Here is a 12,511-nt window from a genome sequence, read left to right as displayed (position 1 = left end):
TTCCTATAATAGACTCCACGGAGAATTTTAACTTAGGTTTAACTGGCAATTTGTCAAACTCGATAGATTCATCACTGGAGGAAAGCGGGCTTTGTGGGCTCGGGGAATCACTGTCCAAAACATATGTATTTAAATCATTAACAGTCGTACCGCCAGGAATCAAACAATGAAAGGCTGATCTCCGTCTCAATAAATCGTCTGTGCTAATTGTCTTTCTGGAGTCCAGGTCAGGCTGGAATCGTTTAAACGACTGGGGTGAATTATCGGGAATCATCGGAGCACAGCCTGGTAAAACACTGTTCATGTTGATGGGGAGTCCCCAAGGAGGAATATTCACACCACAAAAACCATTAAAAGAGGTCGGATTGCCTAAAATATTTTGAGGTCCTTTGAGTCCTAACACGGGTACAGTAAATGGAAACGAGCTCATGTATTTACTCAATAAAGCTGGTTGGCATATTTGCTGCGGAGTAGCTGATGACTGTTCATGTTTCATGCTCGAGGCGAGTTGCTCAATGGCTTTCTCGAGATTTCCTCCACAGCCCTGCCAGACAAGTTCCAAAACATTAGGGTTATGGGTGGGAAAAATTCTTTGTAGAAACTCTCGTGGCGTCATGTTGCCTAACAACAACCGTGATTTGTTTGCATCTAAGTTCGTGGCATTTGAAATTTGTTCCCCGTTGGCTCGCGTTTTAACAATTTCGGCTTGCCTCTCTCGTTCTAGCATAACCATCTCAAGTTCCTTGTCGGCGAAACACCGCCGTTTTCTCATGCGTTCATTGACAAACGGTACCATATTACGTAAAGCTTCTGGAGGGGGCAATGCGTGAAGTCTGGTTCTGTAGCCTGCAAGCAAAAATAAATAGACAATTTGAATGATGGTTTCATGTATAAATGATAAGTAAATAAATATGATATAAATAAAACGATTGGTGGGTGATATGTTCATGGGGATTAAAAGGGAAATGACTGGGTAGTGAGAACTATGAGTTACAACAAACAATAGATTAACACAAACACTACCATTGATCGTATAAAGTTTATCCAGTGCTATTCGGCTCAAACAAACAGTCTGGCTTTTTATTAAATCAATTTGATCAGACTTGTTTCATATTACATGCAGTTGGTTTATAAAAAAAAGAGGAGTCGGGTGGGGTGGATGGCCGAATGGTTAACGCGTGTGCGTTGTATCATAAGGTCTGTCATTAAGTCAACTAGCGTGGTTTCGATTCTCCGGTTGAATGTGACAACCTCGTGGGTTTTCTCTGGGTCCTCTGGTTTCCCCCCACTGCTAAAGACGCCTACACGCAAGCGAATTATTGAAATAAAATAGAACCAGCTGTGCGAGGTAACCGTAGGACCTGAAGAAAACCCACCAGGTTGGATTAATATGCATTATTTCGGACACCGTTTAACTCTCGACATTAATATACATTATTTCGGACACCGTTTAACTCTCGACATTAATGTACATTATTTCGGAGAACACTGTTGCACTCTTGACATTAATATACATTATTTCGGAGGACACAGTTTCAATCTTGACATTAATGTACATTATTTCAGAGGACACCATTTCATGTTTCTCAAGCTGCTCTTATAAATATTATTTATTAGTCGGGTGTTATATCATTTCGTCCGGCGTGGTTCCCCCTTGTCGGTAGTGCAGGACGGAGGACCTGACAAGGACAGCTGTCTAGTCATTCGGGTGGGCTCGAAAACCGAAGACCCGTGTATACATTGGGGTGCACGTAAAATATCACTTGGCAGTTGGAATTCGTGGTTTCCCCTTGTCAGTGATGCAGGACGGAGGGCCTGACAAGGACAGCTGTCTTGTCGTTCGGGTATGACGAAAAAACGAGGTACCGTGTACACAATGGCGTGCACGTAAAAAATCCCTTGACAGTTGGAATTCGATATAAGAGTAGGCCACAGTGCGTTGTCCGGGCAAAATTTCCCTCATAGCACACTGTATGGCGTATGCCCGTCTTCATTCGCCCAGTTCGGAGCAGAACAGTAGATCGTTAAACCCCATTTCATTTCATTTCATTAATATCATTTGGGACTATCATGCACACAACTAGACTACAATAACAGTAAGTTGAATTGAAATCGTGTATTTTTCGTTATGCTATTTGATTATCGTTATGGAATCAAAACCTTTCTATTTGATTTATCTATGAAATATTCATAGAATGAATAGGAGATGTATGTCTTTAGAGACTATGCTTCATTTTTAGATCTAGCGTGTGAGAAATTGGATATGTCGAACACCGTTATATGGTGTGGTGATGGTTAGTGCTAATTAGTAAGGCCAGCTCAATTTTTCGTCATAAGTCACGAGATGTAAACAGGGCTAGCGCTAATCCCAATCCTAACCCTAACCCTGGACATAGCCCCAATGTTTACCCTAACCCTACTCTACAATCTCACCAACAATCACGTGCCCTAACCTTATTTACATCTCAACGATCTTGACAAAAATTGAGCCGACCTTAACAAATAGATTTAGCCGTGTGGCGATGTATCAACGAGATAGACTATAAATCGATACATTTGCCTCTGACTTAACAGATTCACAATGTGACTGATCGAGTTCTTTCCCTTGAGAGAGAAAGTTAAGTGGAAATTGTTACTGTTTTTTTATGTTTTAATAACCTGAATAAATGAATTCGTTACTTATTTAAAAAAAAATAAAACATCTCAAAGTTTAACTTTGAATACAAACTATCGCTCTAAATAATTAGTTTAAAGTAACGACAGGTGCCGTGTACGAAGCAGATTATGCTCTAGGAAACACGATAACATTTGCTCAAAGGTTGTATTTAGCACAGTACCTAACATTCTTTCGCGTATTTCGTTGGAATATACCCAGAGATATATCTGAAATATATCCAGAGATATATCTGAAACATATCCAGAGATATATCTGAAATATATCCAGAGATATATCTGAAATGTCGGTTGAACTTAATTTTGGTAATAAACGATGTCGCTTAAAAGTTGGACAAATTCGATTTTCATTAGACTTCTTCTTTCCGTTTGAAGGGGCATTTAGGGTGTTGGATGGCCGAATGGTTAGAGCGTGCGCGCTGTATCATAAGGTCTGTTGAGTCAACTTGCGTGGTTTAGATTTCCCGGTTGTACGTGACAAGGAGTAGGGTCGCTTGTCCAACCTCGTGGGTTTTCTCCGGGTTCCACGGTTTCCTCCCACTGCTAAAGACCCCTACGCGCAAGCGGATTACTGAAATAAAATTGAACCATATGTTAGTCCCGAAATAACCTAGTTTGTGTCGACCTCTCTCTCTCCCCCTCTCTCTCTCTCTCTCTATTGATAATACAGCGTGTAATAATGATAAAATAACGAACTAACCTGCTAATATTTCTCTAGATAAAGAATGCTGTTGTAAACTACGGAGATTTCTTTGTAATAATTTCCTCTGTTGTAATAAATTACTGGCATTTTTAACCTTAGCTTTAAGAGCCCCTGTCATATCCGAGGCTTGGTGTCTGAAAACAGAACAAAAAGAAAAAAATTATTAGTGTTTAAAAGAGGACAGTTAAAAACGTGTTATAAGGCAACATATTAAAATTGAAACGAAAAAAGAATTGCAAAATATTATATGGAAATCGTCTGTGGTCCGGCGATAAAGAATAGGGCAAAACAAGAAAATTGAGACGGAAAAGAACTGCAAAATATTTTATGAAAATCGTCTTTGATCGAATTCCAACTGCCAAGGGAAATTCTACATGCACGCCAATGTGTAAATGAATCTCGATAAAAAGTATGGCAAAATAATAAAACTGAAACGGAAAAGAACTGCAAAATATTTTACGGAAATCGTCAGTGGTCCACCTTCTGGGCAATGTTGTAGTGATGATATATGAACGAAATTCATAAACAACAGCTCTAAATGTACCGATAAGCCGCTGATCATAAGTTGCATTTTTCGGAAAATGTAAAATAAATCACGGCTTTGATATGTAACTGTGGTTTTTTTTGTAAATTTCATATTATTAATAAACTGTGTGTACGTCGTATATCTATAAAAAATATATAAAATAAATATATAAAATCAATTTGTTCTGTTCTAAAAATAAACACCTTTCTTATCATAATAAATAATTAGCAAGGTCTGATATATACTACGAGTTAAATCTAAAATAAAACAACTGGCGCTTTATAGCGACAAGCTAACCATTGTTGAAACACCACTTCTATAAAATTCAATAAATGTATTCCATAAAGTTTGGTGTTTAAAAGATGCCTTATGTCATACCAAACTCCAACTGTCTGTCTGCATTTAGCTCCGCTTGAGAACAGGCACTAAGCTAGTTGACCGACATTTTAAGTCTTTTAAGTATACTTTAAGAATTTCGTTAAGCATTTATTCTGCTTCGATTTAATCAAATTGAAAAAGTTTTTTCAGTCTTTGTGTGTAGGCGAGATGTAAAACGGATTAGAATCGCATTACGAAACAGTATACTAATTTTGGGTATGATGACCATTTAGGACAAACATCTATTCTAGAAATATGAAGTAGGTGGCGTTATGTAAGAGCTCAATCTGTCTATTACAGGTCTTTAATTCTAGCTTCAAATTTTATATAAATTATGACAAGCCCATAATCAGCGCCATTTAATAATTTATCGTTATACTGGATACTTGAGACTTTGTTTATTGCCATAGAAAATGGTCCTTGGCAATCGAGACTTACTTGTCAAGTTTCGGTCAAAATTAAGTAATTTACTGAAATTTTCAATATATTAATTTTTTATGATCTATTTTTGAACTATTATAGCAATACGGCCAGCTCTTTATATAAATCTTACATTTATGTTTAAAACAATTAGAGGACTTTGATGGTTGAATGGTTAGCGCGTGCGCGTTTTATCATAAGGTCTATCATTGAGTCAACTGGCGTGGTTTTAATTCCACGACTGGGTGTGACAAGAAGTAGGGTCGCCTGGTTTTCTCCGGGTCCCCCCGCGCAAGCGAATCATAAAAATAAAATTGAACCATCTCTCTCTCTCTCTCTCTCTCTCTCTCTCTCTCTTAAAACAATTAGTAAATAACAAAGTGTATATCGGTGTTGTAGTTATTTATACAGAGAGAGAGAGAATTTCATTGAGTCGAACATATTGTTTGAATAACTTGCTTATACGTAATATCAACCCCGGTAACTCGAGTCTTAAATACCAGCAGGCTACTCCGTCCATTCCAAATGCCAGCTACGAAGAGTATAGACTACATAGCAATTCCCACATTATTTTTGTTCAATTTTCCTCATAGCTTACGTGCTCATGTGAGACCTACACGTAAAGACACTGAATATGAAATATGATTTCAATTATGGATTTATTTATTTCTATATTCCCCGAGTCGGTTATATTAATGAAAATAATCGCCGCCTCTTTAGAGCAGCTGGGACATATGTCCGACGTAGAAGAGGAGTCGAGATTTGACCGCATGTACAGAATGATAAAACAAACAGACCGTCAGTGTCCTCCAGTGCAACTAGAGTGTCAGAAAAGCAAATCTACACTGGAAGAAGATTTTTTCGACTGGTCTTAATAAAGAATAGAAGGCACCGTGATAAAAACCAGCTTGTGTTATGGTGCGGCTAGGTACGTATGGAGAGCCGAGAATGTCACAATCAACATTGTTAATGCCAGACGGATGAACGTAAAGACCAACCACGCTGTCATGCTATCCTATTGTTATAGTTGTCATAAAACATTTGACCCCATCGTTTACATTTGTATAAATAACTTACGTATGGTTTAACAGACAAACAGGGTTGTGGTTGTCTTGGCGTTACTTAACAGTTCACCAATCTGGATATGTGTATCTAATTACAAAATATCAGTTATCGCCCTTGGAATACCTATAGATATTCTATAACACTTCAAGTCATATCTTTTGAATCAATGTGAATTTGTTTTAGTCAGTCAAAATACAATCTGATTAAAATGCAGGGGCCTGTTTCACGAAATTTTAATGATGATAAAATCCAAATTTTAGTAACTTGATTGGATAATATTAGATTGATTTAAGTGCTTAGCCAATCAAAATTGAAGTATCTACTAAAATTTGGATTTTATCTTTAGTTAAGATTTCGAGAAACAGGTCCCTGATCTATATTTTGTTTCCTTATTTTATGGGAGTTGGGTGTCCCAATGGTTATGGTTAGGGTCTGTCAGTGAGTCTAGTAGCGTTCTTTCGATTCCCTTACCACTGCTAAAGACCCCTACGTGATAGCGAATTTTCGAAATAAAATTGAACGATATGTTAGTCCCGAAATTACGTTAAACACATAAACGGGTTTCTGTGTCTACCCAGCCCTCGTGGGGTTATATCAGGGTCCACCACTTCTAATGACCCCAGAATTATTAAAATAATAATATATCGTATTATGTTATTCACGGAATGGCCCGATTTTATATGTGTTAAAGCCAATTTTCTACCGCCTAAAGGATTGCCGAAATCGCGTGCGCGTTATATCAAAGGTATGTTATTGAGTCAACTGGCGTAGTTTTGATTCCCCGGTTCCCCGGTTGTACGTGACAAGCAGTAGAGTCGCCTGTCCAACCTCGTGGGTTTCCTCCGGGTCCTCCGGTTTCCTCCCACTGTTAAGACCCCTAAAATTGAAATAAAATTAAACCATATGTTAGTCCCGAAATGACCCAGTTTGTGTGTGTGTGTGTGTGTGTGTGTGTCTCTCTCTCTCTCTCTCTCCCGGGCGAAAGCAATAGTTGGCATGGTCGTGTTTCCGTATAAAGAGACAGGCAGTTAACATTTAGTAGTTTATCTACCGTGTGTGAGAGCCATTGGTCGAAACACTAACATGTTTCTCCATTACATTGTACATAAGGGAGTAATCATTGTAGTACACGTATACCAAATAACATAGTAACTCAAACCAATTTATACACACACATGTATAAATATAGACTTAGAGTGTATGCAAATAGCTGGAAAACAAAACCCAATTTCGGCAAGCCACAGTGTTGCGTGTAATTTAATAAATCGTCGACAAGCTCTGGGCCCTTATTCACGAAAACTTAAACTAAGATACAATCGAAATTTTAAGAAATACTGCAATTCGATTGGCTGACCAGTAAAATCGATTTGCATATATCCAATGAAGTTGCAGTATTTCTTAAAATTTCGGTTGTAACTTAGTTTACGTTTTCGTGAATAAGGGCCCTTATTCATTAGGAGAAAATGTGGTACCCCACAAACATATAACAGTGAGAGAGAGAGAGAGAGAGAGAGAGAGAGAGAGAGAGAGAGATGGGGTTTAACGTCCACTCGGCACAAACTATGTCATTTCGGGACTAAAACATGGTTTAATTTTTTATTTCAATAATTAGTTTGCGTGTAGGGGTCTTTAGCAGTGGGAGGAAACCGGCGGGCTCGGAGAAAATTCACGAGGTTGGACATCAAACCTAGAACAAGTTGTATACATAGTACACATAGTACAATTCACAATGACAACGCCCTATAAGGGAACAAGGGGTGTCAGTATTTAAAAATGGATACAAACCTATTAGCTACTAGAAGTCACCAGAATATCTCCTCTATAAAAACTAAATGGCATATCTTTTTTTAAATCGTTCGTTTGCGCTCAGGGGTCTTTAGCAGGGGGGCGGGCGTACAGACCTTGGTTTAAAACCAACATAGTAACAGACCTTATCATTTAAAGTGAGTCTTCCAATATTTTGTATATGATAAAATTCTTCCCCCGATTTCTTAACAAAGGTAAGATTTCCCTTTAAACTACCCAAATGGATGCTGTAATTGTCATACATGAAACGCTGTTGTAGGCGGCGTTGACTACAAACGTTGTGAGAGAGAGAGAGAAATGGGGTTTAACGTCCACTCGACACAAACCAGGTCATTTCGAGACTAACATATGGTTTAATTTTATTTCAATAATTCTCTTGCGCGTAGGGATCTTTAGCAGTGGGAGGAAACCGGAGGACCCGGAGAAAACCCACGAGGTTGGACAGGCAACCCTACTCCTTGTCACGTACTACCGGGGAATGGAAATCACGCCAGTTGACTCAATGACAGGCTTTATGATACAGCGCGCACACGCTAGCCATTCGGCCATCAAACCCCCACCAAACGTTGTGAACATGACACCAACTGTAAGGAATCAGTCTATGACATTTAACAATTTTTGCTCATATCATTTATCAGTTTGCCATTCAAGAAACGTTTCTTTTTATTTATATTCAAATTTTTACAAATTCTATTCAGTATTTTGGAATGTTCATCTTTATTTTCATTAAATTTCTGTCTTATTATTGTTGTGAATAATTCATAGACTAGTCGGATCATATTTATATTCAGACCGTGCTAGTTAAATAAATAACATTCGATCAAGATAACGGTTTAAATTTTTGAAAAATTGTTTTTTTAACTCTAGTGAATTTTTGCGCGCATTCCAGGCTCTAGTAGTGAATAAAAACGTATTCCTTTATTAAAATTTATTCCTTGTAATAGATTTTGCCAAGACAGAATTTTGAAAATATGTCACGGCTATCGTATTATTCGTAGGTATATAAATCCAGCCAAAAAGAAAATGGTTTCAAGATTAAAATCAATTTCGTTTCGTTTTATTTTTGATGATGACTGTAACGTAAAATTACGAATAATTAACGAAACGAAAGTTCGGACCAATAATTTGAATTCCGTTGCATATTAACATTGAGAAAAATAAATAACCTGGTTTCAAAATTAAAATCAATTTCGTTTCGTTCTATTTTTATGATGAATGTAAAGTAAAATTACGAATAATTAAGGAAACGAAATTTCGGTCCAATAATATGAATTCCGTTGCACATTAACATTCAGAAAAATAAAGAAAAATAAATTTTAATCTAAATTTAATTATTGTCAATGGATTCCATTGCGGTGTGTAGTGTAAAATTGAGGACAATGGGCGAAACGAAATCTAATTTTGTCCAGTTGGGTGATATCGGAAGTTTCTATATATTAAAAATCTAGCCACTAGCGACCATAAAGGGTCAAAGATAACGAAAATTACAATCAGAGAGAGAGAAATGGGTTTTAACGTCCACTCGACACAAACCAGGTCATTTCGGGACTAACACATGGTTCAATTTTATTTCAGTAATTCACTTGCGCGTAGGGGTCTTTAGCAGTGAGAGGAAACCGGAGGAGGAGGAGAAAGCTCACTAGGTTGGACAGGCGACCCTACTCCTTGTCATGTACAAGCGGGGAATCGAAACCACGCCAGCTGACTCAATGACAGACCTTATTATACAACGCGCACGCACTAACCAATCTGCCACCCAACCCCCCTAAATTACAATCAACAATAACATATAAGACCGAGTAGGTTTCTGATCCAGACATTGTTTGGTAATAAGAAGAAGCGAATGGGATGGTTAAACATGGTTTTATCATGAAAACTACCCTCAAATCTCTCTTACAAAACGCATACAAACTACTTAGTTTCAACATAAACACACATTCACATACTCTTATAGCAAAACATACATACAGAGGTTATAAAACGCTAAACATATATAAACAAATGACTGAGCACCTTCATTTTAGCGCGATATTTTATCCATTTTATAGACTCCCTGACAATTTTCAGCTGGTGTGAGATATACAAACAGACATTTATAACGTATTGGGTTAATATATCAACGGATATTTAAGATTTATTAATTTGATTTGGATATAATTCATTTGTTTCCAAATATGTTGAGAATTTTTTTGTAACATTTTCTGCTAAAAGTGAAAATTCATCATAAAATGAAATTCAAAGTTTGTCATTTTTAAGGCAGAACATTTACAAGTTCACAAAACATTCTCAGACTTCGGTTAAAGGCTCAATACCACTCTTGTTGTAACTGAATATTATGTCCCAATCTTTATTCTGGTCAACAAATTGTACTATTTTACAATATTCCAATTAATTGATGATACAAATTTCATCTTAACACACCTAATTTAAAAAAATTGGAAAAATTCAACTAAATGATTTGAAAAGCCTGATGTAAAGCTTTTCAAATGTGACTTGGATTTAAAAATATTTTTGGACCCTTTGGACAAGTAAAATAGGATTTAATGGATAATTTACACAACAGGTAGGACACTAATACATCTACTACTTAGAATAAGGCTATTTTTTTATTTTCTGGAGCTGTCAAGCCAGCGAGAGTGTTATTGTCCCTTTAAGAATTTACTCGAAATTGTTCGCCATATTTTAACAAAAATTTAGCCCTTTATGAAACTTTTGTTGTTTTAATGTATCAAATAAATCAATAAGAAACTGTGTGTAAAGCTTTGTGTTTCTGGATTAAATAAATTTCGCATCAACAGTGATTGAAAGCGGAGTAAATACTTTACTGAAGTCTGAGATAGCTTCGTGAACGCGGGGCCTGGTCTTGTAATACATTTTATTAACTTAATTGTGCTAAAATTTACGTGTTTTGTCATATTTCATTGGGACTTGTAACATAGTGTCTTAAATATTAACAAAAAATATTATAACGATATTGCTTAATGATGGCTAAAAGCACAGAGCCCATAACAAAATATGGAGGTCGGGTGTTCGATCCCTGCATTGGCCGAGAAAGTGCATCCAGATTTTCCGACGTGGTTTCCCCTTGTCAGTGGTGCAGAACGGAGGGCCTGACAACGACAGCTGTCTAGTCCTTAGGATGAGACTAAAAAACCGAGGTCCCGTGTGTATATTAGAATGCACGTAAAAGATCCCCTGGCCGTTGGAATTCGATATAAGAGTAGGCGATAGTGCCGCTGCCCGGGCAAAATTTCCCTCATAGCACACTGTATGGCGTATGCCCGTCTTCATTAGCCCAGTATAGGAGCAGAACAGTAGGACGTTAAACCCCATTTCATTTCATTTCATTTCATTTCATAATAAAATACCCCCTCCACATTACACGTTATTTATCAATCCATACACTCGAATAACGACTTAGGGAGAGGTTTTTTTTACATAGTCTAAGCCTGTTCCCCCACAATCGCATTCAGAAAACCTGAATAAAAATATGGTTTAAAATAAAAAGAATAACGACTTACTGCTCATTGATGACATAAGATCAGCGAGGAGTACACAGCCTCCATTTCATAATGAACAGACAAAACAAAATGATTACGCATTCATAATATATTAAAACCCAAAATATAAGAGATTTCCTTATTGAACCCCTACTTTCGTTTAATTTTTGTTTTATAAACAATATTTTTATTCAGGATGTCTGAATGAGATTAGGGAACAGGCTTAGCCTATGTAAAAACCCTCTCCCTAGAGATTGGAGTTTAATTACACACTGTAGGTTATCAAAAGTATATGTATAGAAAAAAAACCACGATTTGAATTTACTATCTATTCCTCCTCCCCCACATTTAGCTAAACTGTTGCATCATGTAAAACCCCTCTCCCTAATATGAAGTGTAATTACAATGTACACGTTGTAGGTTATGGAAAGCATATGTATAGAAAAAAACACGATTTAAATTTACTATCCCCCCACACCCCCACTTCACATATAGCTAAACTTTTGCATCATTTGTATGGGGTTTTGATTTTAATAAATTTGTAAATGCAGGGGCAATGGACGGTAAAACTCTTGTTTTCATCACGTCTAATATTTTCTCTCAAAGGAGTTTAATTTAAATATGTTTACCTTCGTAAAGACACTTGTGCCGCCATGATCCGTTGACGTTCAACAACCAGCAAGCAATTAGAACATTGACAATCACGCCACCTACAGAACCTTTTATGTCCCTTCAAACACGAAACAACTCCATGGTTCCGACATCGAGCACATTTTGGTGTTCTCAGCAGACGTCTTGTCCCGGCACCTGATTTACTTTTCGGATCTTCGGGATCCTGGGGATTTTCACCATCAACTTTATCCGAACCTTGAATGGAAATATCGTCATCATCTTCTTCGATGTCTATATCAACGTCCAAATCATCGAGACTTTCTAAATCATCCGTGTTAGGTGACGTCATTATGACAGAATCGCTATCATCCTCGGTCATCTGAAATGAAATAATTTCCCCTTTGGATTAACCATGTAGCTTGCTTCATCCAAAGGTATTGTTGACGAAATGTTAATAGTATACGATCTATTTGATTAACTAAGATACGCAAGTGTCAGTTTAATTCCATTTGATTGTGTTTTGAAAAGCGGGTAAAATTTTACACTCGTACATAAGCCAATCTTCAAATTTAATAAATTTATCTACCCCCGCTTTATCTTCCAAAACTAAATTTTTATCGTATTGTACTCCCCCCCCACCATTAATATTCGAAATAACCGCAATCCAATATTTTTTGTCCCAAATCAAAGAGTCTTTTACTTTATTTTCTACACAGTATTTTAAATAGAAACATAATTTAAAATCAAAGTAAATAATGATGTATCATCGACCACCATACAACGATTAGAAAGTATCAACTAACTGTGTTTATGTTTGGAGAGATTTAT

The 12,511-nt window shown here is 36.9% G+C and overlaps 1 protein-coding gene across 1 annotated transcript; it reads right to left on the bottom strand.

Moving 5' to 3' along the window:
* Positions 1 to 229: 229 nt before the first annotated feature.
* Positions 230 to 12,032, bottom strand: LOC126817760 (doublesex- and mab-3-related transcription factor 2; the record flags this gene model as incomplete). The annotated part of the gene is made up of 3 exons (XM_050544904.2): positions 11,701 to 12,032; positions 3,374 to 3,510; positions 230 to 846 (listed from the first exon to the last, which is right to left on the bottom strand). Coding segments are annotated over exons 1-3 (1,086 nt in total), but the record flags the coding sequence as incomplete, so codon positions are not given.
* Positions 12,033 to 12,511: the final 479 nt, after the last annotated feature.

This window comes from Patella vulgata, chromosome 4, assembly GCF_932274485.2.
Source record: "Patella vulgata chromosome 4, xgPatVulg1.2, whole genome shotgun sequence".
NCBI classification, from domain to species: domain Eukaryota; kingdom Metazoa; phylum Mollusca; class Gastropoda; family Patellidae; genus Patella; species Patella vulgata.
Note: the sequence above shows the minus strand (reverse complement) of the source record. Positions and strands in the feature narration are given on the sequence as shown.